At 45.2% G+C, this 17,098-nt stretch overlaps 1 protein-coding gene across 2 annotated transcripts in view; it reads right to left on the bottom strand.

Moving 5' to 3' along the window:
• FRMD4B (FERM domain containing 4B) overlaps nucleotides 1-17,098 on the bottom strand; it is a 211,638-nt gene that overhangs the window by 26,454 nt on the left and 168,086 nt on the right. For both annotated transcript variants that reach the window (XM_044301976.1, XM_044301975.1), the window contains exons 9-11: nucleotides 16,254-16,319; nucleotides 15,068-15,125; nucleotides 13,507-13,593 (exon numbers count right to left, since the gene is read on the bottom strand). In XM_044301976.1, the coding sequence (XP_044157911.1) occupies nucleotides 13,507-13,593; nucleotides 15,068-15,125; nucleotides 16,254-16,319 (211 nt within the window). The remainder of the gene's footprint in view (nucleotides 1-13,506; nucleotides 13,594-15,067; nucleotides 15,126-16,253; nucleotides 16,320-17,098) is intronic.

The raw sequence follows: 17,098 nt of genomic DNA, 5'->3' as shown, positions 1-17,098 counted from the left end.
GTGTCTCAAAGAAAAGGGGAGTCCCATTGTGAATCACTCTCAGTTTCGCTGGGTACTGTAGAGAATATTTAATCTCCTTGGATGCCAGGCGTTTCTTTATCTCTGTGAAATTTCTTCTTTTTTCCTGAGTTTGCCGAGCAAAATCAGGAAAGAAGAGCAGCCTTGTGCCCTGATATTCAATGGGTGTCAATTCTCTTGCTCTTCTCAGTATCATATCTCTGTCAGAGGACAATAATAGTTTCATTATAATTGCACGCGGGGGCCTCCCTGGAATAGGTTTCCCTCCTGGGATTCAGCACAGCACAGCTTTCATTTCTGATAGAGCTCTTGACACATGAAAGCTGCGCTGTGATTGGTTGGTATGGGCAATCACCGTTTTCTTAAATCTCCCCCACATTCTTACCACCAGATTTTAATAAGAGGATATCTTTGCGATTTAATGACAGTGTCTTCTCACAAAATACCTATGACAACAATGTCTACCTTGTACTCTGGTGGCTCGGTGTTATCATAGGGATTTTATGCAAATGATATCAACCCACATCAACGCCAACATAACTGGATGGGCAAAGAAAATAAATAAAAATCAGACATCATATAGTACAGGATGATCTCTTTCTAACAAAGGAGCAACCAACCCTGTACCTCACATGCATTGCTCCAATTGCTCTGCTAGATTTACTTCAAGCTGGCAGCTCAAGGGGAGTGTCCTTTCTGCTTCAGCTAAGGGGACATGTCCATTCTACTGCACCTTTCTCCCTATGACAGCTCAGAAGGCAGCTGGAAGATGAAACTGAGCATGTGCGGCCATCTCAGCAAGCCAGACAAAGAAATAAGAAAAGAAAAAAAAAACAGCAGGGTGGCGCTATGCAGATTCTATAGATTAGAATATAGATATTATTAAATAACTTCGTGGCTATGCTAAATTTTTAAATACACGCAATTACAAAAGTATTCAGATCCAGGTGCTGGTTTGAAAACTGTAGAATATTTTTTGAGGGACAACCCCTTTAACATAGGCCATCAATATCAGATCGGCAGGGGTTGGACAATTTGTGCCCCTTTAACAGGGGCACCGCTCCTTCCACTACAGAGTGAGGATATGTCATCTATATAAAAATACTGGGAAACCTCTTTTTATGCATTTGCCAAATCTCCTGGGACATTTGGTAGAGTCCTGGAAAAAGAGGCGACGTCCTGGAGTAGTTGCAAATCTCCTGGAAACCCCAAAAGCAGTCGTATAATCTTTTTTGTAGGGTTGGGTTGCTGCCCTATCACAGTCCTAAATCCCTGTCCCTGATTTTTATAGACCGATATAATTTTTATAATTCAGGTCGAAAGTCCAGGCCGTGATGGCACACATTTACTTTATATTTATTTTTTGTGTTTCCCTGTGTGTTCACTTGCCACGTTTATTTGTCACTAGGACCATTCAGGGTTGCGGAGCCCTAATGGGCTAGCCCCTGAGGTCTGGGGTGGCCATCTGCCTGCAAACCCCCTGTCTTCTCCCTTTGTGGAAAAGCCAGACCTCGATTTTGGCTCTTGGCCAACACCTGGGGTGGCAGCCAGAGCAAGATGGACCTTCCTTGCCCTCAGCTGAGCATGGCCACTAGTCCCTGGCCCTTTGCAGGAGCCTTCTGGCCTGGAGGGTTGGGAATAGTTTTATGGGAGGGCCCTTCTCTTATTGAGACAGCCTGCAATAGACCACATCCTTGTGCACTTTTTTTTCTGTGGCACGCTGCACTTTTTTAGTTGCATGGGGTGAAGCAAGTCACGTTCTCTGCCTTTAAACAAAAGTAAATAGAAGGCAGTCTATAAATGTTGGCCGGTATGTTTTTACACAACATTTATGGGAGTTCTGCTTTAAGTGAAAACACCTGTAACTACAGCCTACTATGGGGGGGGGGGGGGGGGGGGTGGCGTGCCATGATAGCTTTTTCAGTTATTTTAATTGCAAAGCCTAGGCGCTGCATATATTGCACAGAGCCGGACATGGTGATTGACATCCAAGGCTGCAGGCCCACAGACACACATACCTGGCATAGCAGAAATAACTTTACCTATAGGAGTATTATTGACTTTCCATCTTGACAATTTGCAATCTCATGCGCTTGAACATATATGCTGAATAGAATAACTTGCGGGATATAAAAAGTTGGGGGGGGGGGGGGGGGCCCCCCCACAACCATAAAGTACCCCCCTGAATGGCAATTCTTCTGAGGTCTGCAGCCATACCCCTCCTGCTCCAGTATGACTGCATGAAATTGGATCATTTACCTTTCAGGACTTTGGGAAATCTGGGATCTCTTAGGGTGGCCATATTGGCGGTCACACAGCTTTCTCAGCTAAAGTTAAACTTTTTTAATGATTCATTTAATTTAAAGGGGTTGTATCATGAAGAAAACTCCCGTTCGTATGTTCTATTAGGACACTGGACATCAGACATAGAAGATGACACAGTACAATTGCCTCCCATTCTGACCAACTCCAACCATGAACATTTATCTGGAGGACTCCCATGCCACACTATATTCCCCCTGCAGCGGGAAATGTGGTTGGCCACAGATTCTCCTGGCAAAATCAGCTGTTTTGTCTGGGGTTCTAGGATCAAGATCTGGGACTGATTGCTTGGGGGCTACGTTCTGAAAAGGTTTTTTAAGGAATTTGGGGTCTACAATAAATATCCAGAATGTGTCACCTCCATAGCTGGAATCGGAACCCTTCCCCCAGTCATGTGCTCTTGACCGAGGGTCCATAGCCATGACTTGGGGATAGATTCCGGCACCATCTACTGATTGGCCATGGTGGTGATGTGCTCTGGACCGGAAGGCAGAAGAGAAGACAGGGGGCGTAACGTCGGCAGAATGACCATCTTGTTTGGAACGTGATCGGCTTTCTGATCTCAAAATACAGACCACACCGGTACGTAAAGTCTACTACAAAATTACAGTTCATTTTTTGCATTAAAGTGAATTACCTATAGTATATATATTCCACCCCTTTAAGGTGGAAATGCTTTCTAATGTAAGCAAGATCAGATCTAACGTCGTTGCAAGTGAAAAACAACATTCATCTCTCCTAGATTTGCATCTGACAGCCCGCGTATCTCGTTTCCCTGCCTATCTGGGTTCTGGCCATTTGCTGAGTGTTGTGGCACAGACCTGATCAATGCCGCACTATCTGTGAGAAAAGCACACAGGAAATGAAGAAGCCTATTTATCATCAGGTCACCCTGCTGGGAAGGACAAATCGTCCTCTGGGAACAGGCCTGAACTTATAGGTCTCCACAGTAGGCCTCACCCTGTTATTCTTGTGACCCGAGGTAGAAGAATTGGGTGTCCTTTGTTTCAGATCCATAATCATAAAGCCATTCAATTCCTATTCAATAATAATAATAATAATAATAAACAATTCAATTATTGTATAACATTATTATTATAATTCATAAATCTGTTCCCATTGTACTAAATCCTCCTCCTTCCCCCTTCAATGTAATGTCCTATAATTTCGGTCACCTACACAGATAACAGAAGCGGGAGAAAGCTACAAATCACAGCTATAACATTGCCCATAAAGATCACATTGTTATATAGAGTAAAATTTCCCCGCTCCCTTAGCTAGTCAGTCTTTACTGTAGCTCTGGGTATTTTATTCCTAAACCAGGATGAACAGTTCTTCCTAGATACGCGTGTTGCCTTGTGGGTGCACAAAAAAAGGTCTGGCTATGGGAATCAGAGAGGGGCCTCCGCTGTGCATGCAGGTGGAAATGGGATTGAGCCACTGCCAGACTCCATTGGTAGCGGCTTATTAAAATGGTTTTCTTACTGTTTAAGGCCCCATGCACACTGCCGTGTTTCACAGCCGTGTGCGGGCCGTGGAACCGCGGCCTGGATCCCTCCTGAGAGCAGGAGCGCACGGCGTCACTGGTTGCTATGACGCCGTGCGCTCCCTGCTGCCGGCACAGTACAGTAATACACTGGTATAGATCATACCAGTGTATTACTGTACTGTGCCGGCAGCAGGGAGCGCACGGCGTCATAGCAACCAGTGACGCCGTGCGCTCCTGCTCTCAGGAGGGATCCAGGCCGCGGTTCCACGGCCCGCACACGGCTGTGAAACACGGCAGTGTGCATGGGGCCTAATACTGATGACCTATCCTCAGGATAGATCATCAGTATCTGATCGGTGGGGGTCCGACACCCGGAACAGCCACCAATCAGCTGTTTGACGAGGCGGCAGAGCTTACTGACTTTCTTGCAGCTTACCAAGCACAGCGCAGTCCATTGGATAGCCACTGTACTTGGTATTGAGCTGAATGGGACTGAGCTGCGTCTAGGCCACGTGATCAATGAATGTGATGTCACTGGCCTAGGAGGTGGCTGTGGTGTTCACTGGAGAGCCACAGTTTTTCAAACAGTTGACTACGTGGATACGGGAATGCCTACCCCCACCGATCAGATACTGATAACCTATCCTGAGAATAAGTCATCAGTGGTAAACACTTGGGCATCCCCTTTAACAACAGTGATAGGACATGTTGAAATCCAATGTGTTCAATATTTCACTCCCCTAACGTCTGCTCGTGGGGTCAGGGTACCCCCCAAATCTTGACAGGTTCAGCCGATTTACATCTAATGTGAATAGGCACCTTTAGATGAGTTCAGTGACCTCTCTCCCCCTAAGCCTTTGGCTGTTTAGTATATACACAGTATAAGGATATATATTTAGATTATATACTATATATATAACAGTTCAGTGTTTATTCACACATTAAGGCCTAGTTCACACGATCGTTTTTTTTGCGAATGTACGGGCCGTATATTTTGTGTTCCATATACGGAACCATTCATTTCAATGGTTCCGCATTAAAAACGGAATGTGTTCCGTAAGCATTCCGTTTCCGTATTTCCGTTCTGTTGAAAGATAGAACATGTCCTATATGTGGCCGCAAATCACGTTCCGTGGCTCCATTCAAGTCAATGGGTCCGCAACAATAACTGAACACATACGGAAATGCATCCATATGTCTTCCGTATCCGTTCCGTTTTTGCTGAACCATCTATTATAAATGTTATGCCCAGCCCAATTTTTTCTATGTAATTACTGTATACTGTACATGGCATACGGAAAAACGGACCGCAAAAAACTATAAAAGCCATACGTTCATGTGAACTAGGCCTAAGTAAGTGACATAGAAAATCAGTTTCCAGAAAAACAATTACGCAGAAGTCCTTTTATAAAGCAGAGTCCACGTGTTTTCACACAAACATGGTAGCAGGCCTTAATCCCGGCCCAAACTCCCAGGCCCCAACACAGAGACCGGCAGCACGTCACTGTCAGAGAGGAGTCATCCATACCACCTGACAGTGCTGCCTGTGTTTTATATCCAAAAACAAGACCCGTCCTGGCACATGGGGAGTAGCCACCCACCCATCACTTTGACTACTCCCAGTATGAGCCGTCCCGGGTTAGCTTTGCAGCCAACACTAAAACAGCTGAAGTGTCAGACTGCAATCTGCAAAACTGATACTTTGAGAAAAACCGTCTCTTACCTCACCGAGGCCAGGAACCTCGGTGAAACTTACCGACCATCAATGACGACCCCTTGTTCCTTCCTACAATATATACATATATATTGGCTGCTTCCTTTCAGGTTTTCAGCTTTAGTTTGCACAGTAAACAATGTCCTCACTTTTTATTGTTTTGTTCATTGGAAATAAACCTGACCTGTAAATAGATGATTTTGTGCCTTTACGTGTTTGCACCTATAAAGGGCATGACATGTCACATTTATGGTGTTTTGTCTCATACCTTCTATATTTCAGCAGATAGAGTCAGTACATATAACAGAAACTAGGAATGACAAGTTATTAGTGAGTGACTCGTAGGGGGTCAATCTGTCTGAAAAGGGGGGATCACGGCCGCTTGAGCTGAAATAAGTTTTACTCCCTGCTTAGTCATAAGCTGGGTGACAACCAACATGGCCACCATTGCAGTTCAGTCCTACCTTTCGCTGACTCCTGAAAGACAATGGCCATTGAACGCAGTGAAAACCTGTCCTGAGATGACTCTGTTGGCCGTTCAGGTTATAAGACCATGCAGTCCAGCTCATTTCATGACTATTCAACTCTAAAGGACTCTACATTTTCTTTGCTGTCACCCAACAGGGCGTCAAGACGAGACATTTCCTTCCTGGCTCGGTCTCACCTACAACCTGTTCTCACTTCAAGCCGCCCACACGACACGGTGTGTGAGGAGTGTCACACACAGCTGACTAAAGACGGCATTGAAGTGTGGGGAGGACACAGGCATTGCTCATACATCTAGGTGCAAAGAGCATGAAGATCATCTTGCAAATCTGTTAGGGCAGTGATTTGAAGCTCAAGTTTTTCTCACCACCAAGTTTTAGTAAGGGTCCACCTAAAGGCTGTATTACACAGCCCGATTCTGCAGGCGATTGTCAGGAAGGAAGCGTTCCCTGCCGGCAATCACCTGCTGGCTACCGGAGAAGACCACTGCTATTACATGCAGCGATCCCCTCCACAGCCTACGGAGGAGCAATCATTAAGGCATCGCTCGTCCCAATACCGTCTAGTTATTTGCCGGCAGCAGATCGTAATTACACAGCATGATCTGCCGCTGGAAATTTCAGCATGCTCGTTCACATGATCCGGCGCAAATACTGGCTGAAACCTGGCATTTATGCCAGAAATCGGCAAGATCAACGCTGGACCTCATTGGAGTCAATAGGGATCCGGTAGTAACATAGAGGATCTGGCAACGCTGGATCCTGTGAAATCAAGCAGGCTGCTCTGTGCCGGGACAGCCTGCCGGATCTCCTAACAGAAATGTGAACTAGGCCTAAGGCTCTGTTCACTCTTCCACTAGAAGCTTGGTCATATATGATGAGAAAAACTCCAGAGCATGCAGCACTATTCTTCCAGTCAGAATGACCGCCACCATGGAGAAACTTGGGGAAACCCATCGTTGGTCAGTAGGATCTGTCGGGCGTCGTTGGTGTCTGTCATATTACGCATCCTGCACTCCGTTACTTTGTTTTTCAACTTCTATGATGGAAGAGCATAATAAAAACTTGGTGTGAACAGATCCTAACAACATCAATTTAGAAATTAAAATTACACTGTGGTGTATGTTCTCTACATTGCTGTGCAGCTGAATACAGTGTATTGTTTCCCACTATCACACAAATAAAGCCTGTATTACACCTGCTGACTTTTCGGCATATGATCGCTAACTAGTGTTCGTATGAATGCTTGTTAGCGATCATCTTGCATCGTAATGCTGCTGCCGATTGCCCAATGAAAGAGCAAACGCTCGATCATCGGACAATCCATATCTTTTGACATGTTAAAAAATAATTCTTTGCAGGCAGCAGATTGTGGTGCAAACCGCCAGCAAACCACTATACAGCATGGGGACGAGCGATGGCATAGCGATCACTCCTCCCCATGCTGCGGAGGAGATCGATGCATGTAATAGCAGCGGCCTCCTCCGCTAGAGAGTAGGCGATTGCTGGGATGGAACGCTTCCCTCCCGAAAATCGTCTGCAACGATAGGCAGAAACGCTCTTCTATGGGATCCAGAACAATGGCTGATCACTACTTTATCTGTAGTTCTGAGAACCACCAGATACATCTATGGATCCGCAGCCTCATGTAATACTCCCTGCATTATAAACTGCTGACTTTAGGTTTGGTGCGTCTTGAAGAACCTCCATCTGAAAAAGATTTATTTAGTCTTCCCACTGTATGCCAATGAGTCACGCCGTGTGGTCTCGTTAATAGAATTGTGCAGGTCTCTGAAGCCTTGAAGATACAGATAATTCTCTCAAGGTCCTGTCATCTAGCGCACAGCACATAGGCCATGACTTCCAGCAGAGAAGATTGGTGGCCTCTCCAAATAGCCTCTGGGCGCATGGGGTGATGGGGATGATTATGCAAAATCTATTTACACATTAAAGAGATTTTTCATCAGAAAGAAACAGGATTTGCTTAAAGTGGCATCTAATGAGTGATTGAGTTTCTACAAGAAGTAACTTCTCCCAGATTTGATTTATTATGTTGACTGCAGTCTCACCTTGAGAGGTTGGTCATTCCTAAGTCAATCAAACAGGTTGTGAAAATATGAAAAGTAGAGGATGGGTAGGACCTTTGCAATACCTCAGAAGTGCCCCAAATGCCCTGGCCAGAGAGTTGGTCCCACTTCCTTAGCCACTTTCTATAGCATTGAATGGGAGTGTTGGGCACAGCAGAACTTTCACTTCCTGTTTCCGACAACCCAATTCATCTCTATGGGGAGTGGTGTGGCCAACTCTCCAATCATGAATGATGACTTATGGCCCTTCGTTATGATGGTCTCACAGGACCCCCAGTTATACTTTTATGATTAGGGTCAGTTGCCAGCAATTGCTTTGGCAAACACCATGCAGCAATGGGTGCTATATGGGGTTAGAATTAAAGCGGTATTCCTAGATGGGACATTGATGGCATATCTCTAGGACAGGGATCAGCAACCTCCAGCTGTTCTGAAATGGCAACTCTCAGAATGCTCCATTCATTTCTGTGCGAGTTAGGCCTCTTTCACACTTGCGTTGTCCGGATCCGGCGTGTACTCCACTTGCCGGAATTACACGCCGGATCCGGAAAACCGCAAGTGTACTGAAAGCATTTGAAGACGGATCCGTCTTCAAAATGCTTTCAGTGTTACTATGGCACCCAGGGCGCTTTTAAAGTCCTGGTTGCCATAGTAGTAGTGGGGAGCGGGGGAGCAGCATACTTACCATCCGTGCGGCTCCCGGGGCGCTCCAGAGTGACGTCAGAGCGCCCCATGCGCATGGATGACGTGCCATGCGATCACGTCATCCATGCGCCTGGGGCGCCCTGACGTCACTCTGGAGCGCCCCGGGAGCCGCACGGATGGTAAGTATACTGCTCCCCCGCTCCCCGCTACACTTTACTATGGCTGCCAGGACTTTAGCGTCCCGGCAGCCATGGTAACCACTCTACAAAAGCTAAACGTCGGATCCGGCAATGCGCCGAAACGACGTTTAGCTTAAGGCCGGATCCGGATCAATGCCTTTCAATGGGCATTAATTCCGGATCCGGCCTTGCGGCAAGTCTTCAGGATTTTTGGCCGGAGCAAAAAGCGCAGCATGCTGCAGTATTTTCTCCGTCCAAAAAACTTTCCGTTCCGGAACTGAAGACATCCTGATGCATCCTGAACGGATTTCTCTCCATTCAGAATGCATTAGGATAAAACTGATCAGGATTCTTCCGGCATAGAGCCCCGACGACGGAACTCTATGCCGGAAGACAATAACGCAGGTGTGAAAGAGCCCTTAGAAGAACAGCCAAGTTTGTTTGCATGCTGGGAGTTGTAGTTTCATAGCAGCTGGTGTGCCGAAGGTTGCCGATCCCTGCTCTAAGATATGCCATCAATGCCGGAACGGTTTGGGTCCCACTTCTGGGACCTGTTCCGATCTCCAGAACAGGTCCCCAAAGAGTAGGTAGAGCAGTCCCACATGTGCAACTACCTTACCTTCCGTTCTGTAATATGGGAGTTCAGAAAATAGCAGATCGCTGACTTGGCTATTTCTGGCAGTTACATAGCGGTGAATGGAGAGGTGGCGGTGCATGCTCGGTGTGCTTTCCATTCACGGCTATAGAACTTTTCGAAAATAGCCGATCATTAACCCTTTTATTAATATAGGGTTAATGAAAGGGTAAAAATCGAGATTTTCTGAGAGTTTGCTGTACTACAACAAAAGTGTATATTTTGTATTTTATACTTTTCTATTGTAAAAAAAAACTATAAAAACTATTGAATCAGAAAATAGCCGAGCATGCTTGCTATTTCCGGCAGTCCCATAGCAGAATGAAAAGAAACTCCATTTTTGGAATTCCCATAGCAATGAATTCAGAGCATGCTGCTTCGTTTCAGGGGCCCTGTTCTAAAGACGGTGGGACCTGCACCTATCTGACATTGATGGAATTTACTAGCAATATGGCATGTCCCAAATGGGAATACCCCTTTAATAGGGTGACATGTAAAAATGTAGCATGTCACTGCTCCCTGGATGTTACCTGGCTTGACAAGCCGCCCATGCTCAGTTGCTTGCTACTGGATAGAGCTGACAGCTATAGGGACCCTTTATCACAGACTATTCCAGGATTGTGGTCATGAGTTGTCTCCCCCATAGACTCTAATGTTTCAGTAATATCTTTTCATCCAGTTCACAGATTTTAGGATTTAAATACAGTAATAAGTACGAGATAGGAACCTTTACAGCCCAATGAAAACCTGAACGGCATCATTCCATAAAACTATTAAACGGTAATTAGGAACCTAGTCGTTTAAGGACTGGACGGGACCGTGAGAAAGTCATGGATTAAATTAGGTGTCCGCTTTCCCCATTGAGATTTTTTTTTGTCTCTCCTGTTACCTCCGCCCAAGTAAATCCAGCAGAAGAGCCGGGGAGTGGAGCAGAGAAATATTTATAGAAGAGGTGGAGGAAATCAGAAGCAACGAGTTTCAGGGCTGAATGGAGGATCTGCCGCACCGCCCCACATTCTTCACTCATCACCTATAGAAACTCCCTTTAAAAGGTGCAAGTTACAGTATATACAATGGAGATGACGGCCACAAGTCAGGCACCCCATCTCGCCACCATTAATGGTTATGGCTTGACCCAATGGGCAAGTTATTGCTCATCTTGTGGGAAGCAAAGAAAAAAATTCCAAAAAATCTTTTTCTTTTCCCAAACAATGAATGGGCAATGAGTTTGCTGATACCCACACAAGTTAAAGTTTTTTTTTGGAAATGTGATATTGATGGCCTATCCGTAGGATAGGCTACTAATGGGATTGTCTGGGCTAAAGATCTTGATGTACTATCTTCAGGATAGGTCATCAATATCGGATCAAAGAGGGTCCTACACTTGGCACCCCCACTGATCAGCTGTTTTGGGAATATATACCGTGTATGGAACTGGAAGCAGAAGGCTCCATGTCGGGGTACTGCAGCTTACCTACCATTTACTTTAATGTATGCCGGCGCTGGAAACTGCACAATCTAAGGAGCCTTCTGCTTCCGGTCTGTAGACTCTATAGTTTCCCGTGCCAAAAAAACAACTGGTTGGTGAGGGGACCCCAACCGTTCTGATATTGCCAGGAAAGGTTAAAAGACCTTAATATGTATAGCTTGGAAGAAAGAAGAGACCGAGGGGATATGATAGAAACTTTTAAATACATAAAGGGAATCAACTCGGTAAAGGAGGAGAGCATATTTAAAAGAAGAAAAACTACCACAAGAGGACACAGTTTTAAATTAGAGGGGCAAAGGTTTAAAAGTAATATAAGGAAGTATTACTTTACTGAGAGAGTAGTGGATGCGTGGAATAGCCTTCCTGCAGAAGTGGTAGCTGCAAATACAGTGAAGGAGTTTAAGCATGCATGGGATAGGCATAAGGCCATCCTTCATATAAGATAGGGCCAGGGACTATTCATAGGATTCAGATATATTGGGCAGACTAGATGGGCCAAATGGTTCTTATCTGCCGACACATTCTATGTTTCTATGTTTCTATGACCTAGCCTGGACAACGGCTTTAATAACAGATCAATAGGGGTCCTCTTGATCAGCTGACTGGAAAGACTGGCAAACATTACGCCCCCTTCATTATATACTAAGCACAGCGCCATGCATTTGGTAGTGGCTGTGGCTGGTATTGCAGCTGTTTAAGCACAGCCCCATTTACCTGGAGCCCATGAGCAGGAGTTCCGCTGGTTCCCCCTAAACATACAAGTCCTGACAAGTCATGTTTGATCAGATTACTGTAATATATACATTTATGCACCTCCATCCCATACCTGTTTTTCCTGCAAATAGCATTGCCCAACATTTAAATATTACCCTTCCTAAAATCCCAGCCTGCGCAAAAATGTCATAAATACTAGAGAAGTGACTCATTTCAGGTAATTGCATGTGCGCTGTGAGTCAATCCACCATAACCTTTAATAAGTGATGCCATTTTATTCTACAATGTGCGCAATTTAATGACTACGGATGGCTTGGACTAAATTTACTGCAGTGAACGTGAGTACGGTGTACAGACAGGCGATGCCAATATAAAAAACAAACGAGTTAAGCGAGCGCCCAAGACAATTGTGTGAGTGCAATGAAAATGCATAGTGAATGTCTAATCGAATACAGCAGGGACGGCCAACCTGCGGCAACTCCCAGCATGCCCAGACTGCCTACAGCTATCAGCCTACAGCAGGGCATGGTGGGAATTGTAGTTTTACAACAGCTGGAGAGCCGCAGGTTGGCCGTCCCTGGAATACAACATTGGGAAAAGGGATAGCGCGGGAAAAACATGGCTGCATTCTCCCAGAAACAGTGCCACACCTGTCCATAGGTTGTGTCTGGTATTGCAGTTCTACTCCATTGAAATGACCGTGGCTTAGCTGCGATACCAAACACTACCTGTGGACAAGATGTGGCACTGTTTTTGGAATAAGGCAGCCATGTTTTTCTAATCATGGACTACCCCTTTAAATGTTTTTTGGCAAGAAAAACCCTTAGGGCTGTTTCACACGAGAGGATCCCGCGCGTGTCATCCGCAGCGTGAAAGACAGCCAAGCCGCGCTATGGACAGCAGAGACACGGAGCAGTAACATGATTGATAATGCTCTATGCCTCTCTGTGATCTTTTAACTACAAAATCACAGTGAGATAAAGTTGTCACCGTGATTTTGTAGTAAAAAGATCACAGAGAGGCGCGGAGCATTATCAATCATGTTACTGCTCCGTGTCTCTGCTGTCTATAGCGCGGCTTGGCTCTCTTTCACGCTGCGGATGACACGCGTGTGATCCGCTCTTGTGAAACAGCCCTTATTGTAAAGGATAAGTGACTGATTAAAAAAGGGCCCCAGCCATTCACAAGAACAGGGGGTTCAGTGTTCCCCCGTTTGAATGTAGTGGCAGGTTGAGCATGCCCACTCCCGCTCCATTTAGGTTTATGGGACTGTGGTTTGCTATCTCTGGAATTCCCATAGGGCTGAATGGAGCAGCAGCGGACATGCGCTAAGGGAACACGGGACCCTATTCTTGTGAACGGCAGAGGCCCCAGTGGTCAGGCCGTCACCGATCAGACACTTCCCATCCTGTAGATGGGGGATAAGTGTTTCTCTTGGGGAAAACCCCTTAAAATGCACAAGTGGCTACATGCGGTGACATACACAGAGAATGGTGGGTCCCATAGCAGAATCATTATAGGGCCAATATGTATTGTCCATGGACGCACTGGATGTAAACAACCCTACTTTCAATAAAGTTTATTTGTAAAAAAAAAAAAGTATAAAATTATGTTTTTTCAGACCATTGGTCCCCAACCTGTAGCTCTCAAGCTATTGCACAACAAGAGGACATGCTGAGAGTTGTAGTATTTAAACCAGGCTATTTACCAGAAGTAGTAAGAGAACATACCTTCCTGGGCTTTATCTTGTCTTGAATATCATACTGTCCAATTCCTTTGTAGCTAATTCCCAGCCACCAGGGGATTCCTTGCTTGTCCTGGAAAGAATGGAAAAAAATTGGCGAATGTAAAAACTCGAAATCGTTTTTAGAAATAAATCAAATCCTATCGTCATCTGTCCCTTTTGTCAATTGAAGTGGATTTTTTTTCAGGCTCTCTATATTCACATCTGGCAGTTCTAGGAGGCTGCAAAAGATTTAAGGGTGTCGCTTGGCCTGCCGGAGGATATGACAAATTCGTGAGAGGCCTGCGCCTCACCATAAATTTGTCCCATCCTCCAGCAGTACAGAGGGAATCAACACCAGCGCATAAAACGCTGGTCTTGATAAATGTCCTCCAAAATATATGAAATATACAGTATATATATTAATATTATAGTGAATATTTGTGTATAATATAGAACAAAATAAAATTAAAAACAAGATTCAAAAATGTACTGAACAGGCAGAAGAGTAGTCTAAATTCAAATACAGGTCAGGACTGGCAGCAAACAAGCAAAGTCAGTAAACAAGCCGAGGTCATGGCAGGTAGCAAACAAGCATCATGAAATAAACAGGCCGGGGTCAGGGCAGGTGGCAGTCGAAAAGCCTAATCCATTAACAAGCCAATGTCAATACCGGAAACTTAGTAAGTCAAAATAGCAGCTGTGCAATATGATTGTACTTCCGTGTTACAGCTGACTCGACCATTACATTTTTCTGCTGCAAAACATTATCCCAAGATTCTCGTTCTCTATGATATGAAAGGCAAAGTGTAATTGACAAAGTGTCCCTCATCCCTCACAATGGACTTCTGCTAATCTACCACGGCTTTCATGTTCCTCTTAGGGGGCCATACAGCTGTCTCGTAATCACTCTGATGGCCATTGGTAGAACATAAGGCACACTGCAGACCTATGATATTACTGCTGGCCCTCTGTGAGAGTTGGCATCTTGATGGTCTCCTGGGCAATGTGTCAGTGGTCTGCACCTCATCTGCTGTTCTTTTCACTAGTTTCGCAAATGTTAGCTCTAGGCGGTGGAAGTTTTTTCAATCTAAGGTATCGGCTGCAGCAGACGTTTGTGAGCGGTGACCGCAAAGCATCAATGGCAGCGGGGGACCAAAGGAGCCAGTGGGGAGCAGCAGGTGAATATACTTCATTCCGCGGGTTCAGAAGGGTGAGGGGATCTGACAGAAAGGCCCCTAAAGCTGGACAACCTGTGGAGCTTCTGACGCAAGTATGAAGACAGCCTAAGCCTACAACATGTTCCCTGGATTAGGTAAAAAAAATTAAAATAGGTCTACTAGAATCTCAAATAGCCCTGGGGATGCAGCTCAATGCCAAGATGCAGCACACAAAGGAAATGAAAGCAATATAAAAACTTTCAGCATCTCATACAGCAGCCGAAATAACTTAATAAAAGATCAAAACATTGGAACAGCATGGCCTACACCATCATGGCCTACTAATAAAGCCTGTGAACAAGAAAATAACGTTTTTATGGATGTGTTTATAGAGGAACGGTCACTGACCTTTACTTTGTAGTAATGAACACCATATGTAGGCAGCGCTTCCACTATTTTCATGTACCTGCAGGTGGGGGGAACAGAGAAAGAAGAAAAAATGTCACAAAGGGATGAACATAGTTAAATATCATACCACGCTGGTCATCATGACAGGCGTTCGGTGCATCTACCGGCCAACGCACCGCAGGCTTCTATATTGCAGAACTAAAACCGATTTATTACTGTATGAAGATAAGTTAGGCTGTTGCCAATTGTAGTGAACAGGTGACCAGAAGAGCTGGTGGGGCATATTGATGATGACCCCAGACTTTCCCCGGGTAGGATGCCCACTGGTGCCCAGAAGAAGAAGGAATGAATTTAAGGGGTTGTACCAGGTTTGAAAGTCATCCTCCATCCACAGGATACCTAACTGGTTGGTGGGGATCTGACCCATGTGCCCCCAACTGAGGTACTCAGCCATCTCCTGCAGACCCATGGGGAATGAATGGAGCGAAAGCTTATCCTCCATCCATGTGATAGGAGGGTGTCATTTTTGGGGTCTCGTACAAATGGTGGTTCTTGAGCCCTTCCGTCTAAAATGAACCTGGCAACAGAGGATGTGCACTGCTGCTTCATTCAAAGTCTATGGGACTGTCATAGCCTGAGAACTCGGCTATCTCCAGCAGTCCCAAAGCGTTTGACTAGAGTGGCAGCGCCATGCTCCTTCCAAACAGAAGACGATACACTTGGCCACAGCTCCATTGAAGAAAAGGAATCGGGACCCCCGATGATCAGACACTTATGTCCTATGCTGTCAGTAGACAGAGCATCTTCACACATTACCCCATGTATGGATACCATACTCTTATCTGTGAACACGCTTGGTGTACAGAAAAATGGCAGTGCCTGTCACCATAGTTCCAGTGGTTTGCTCCACTACCCAGCCAATGTATAATAACAATGGTAGGGTATATAAAGCAATTATATAGGGGGATCCCTATCCCTCCAGTAGTCAGAGCGGACAGCTACTACGAGGACGACCCAGTGCGTCAAGGCAGTACTCGCATGGGCACAAAGTAATTTGGGTTAGGGCATTCATAGCGATTCCTCTGGTGACCCGCTGACCATTAGGGGGCCAACAGCGCTACACCTGCAATATTTTATATACACAGTATATATATGTATATGGTAGAGCTGCACATGAACGTCTTACCGCACTATGGCTTGTCCTCTAGTGACACCTTTTAACTTCTTGCAATGTTCGATTACTCGATCCTCACTAGAGACGAAAAGCAATTTCCGGTTATAATAAAGGTGAAGAATATAATAAAGATCACATGTTGAAATCACAGCTTTTTTAGCACATTGCGGCACACAGCAATAATGCCTCAACTGTCACATTTTTTCACCTCATGTGAATCAGACCATAAATCCTGCTTTGAGCAATGACGTTTAAAGGGGTTACCGACGAAGTTAATACTCCTTTTTACTCTCTTATTGGCAGAACTTCCCTTTCTGTGGGAGGTCAGCGGCTCCTAGGAGACAATCAAGCACCAGCATCTCTCAAGGTTGCTCTTGTTAACTCTTTCCTCCTCTGTATATAAAATAATCCCTCATACGTAGCCCCAGAGATACATATGGTATGTAAGGCCCCTTACAATTTCCTTCTCTTTCTAGAGAGAGATAGAGCTCTATATTTCTATGAATTTACAAGTAGGGATGAATGAATGAAAGACGTCTGGGCCACTTTACTATAACATCACTACGCCTGCACTGAAAGCAGTGAAGCTACTGAGCATGTCCGTCCACCTCTGAATGCAGGAGAAGGTGGACCAGAAGGATAAACAGCAGGGGGCGCTACCAGAGAGGAAAATGTAATGTACATTAAGAGCAAACAATATTTTTATTACGTGCATATGGCGATCATGCTTCATTTGCAATGCCCTCTTCATTGTGCAGTTTTCCGTGGGATAACCCTTTCATCTAAGAAACTGTATGTAAAATATTGAAGATAGTTTTTTTCCCCCCAGACACAACATCTCCCTTGTCCTTGAGCTG

This window comes from Bufo gargarizans, chromosome 7, assembly GCF_014858855.1.
Source record: "Bufo gargarizans isolate SCDJY-AF-19 chromosome 7, ASM1485885v1, whole genome shotgun sequence".
Classification (NCBI taxonomy): Eukaryota; Metazoa; Chordata; class Amphibia; order Anura; family Bufonidae; genus Bufo; species Bufo gargarizans.
Note: the sequence above shows the minus strand (reverse complement) of the source record. Positions and strands in the feature narration are given on the sequence as shown.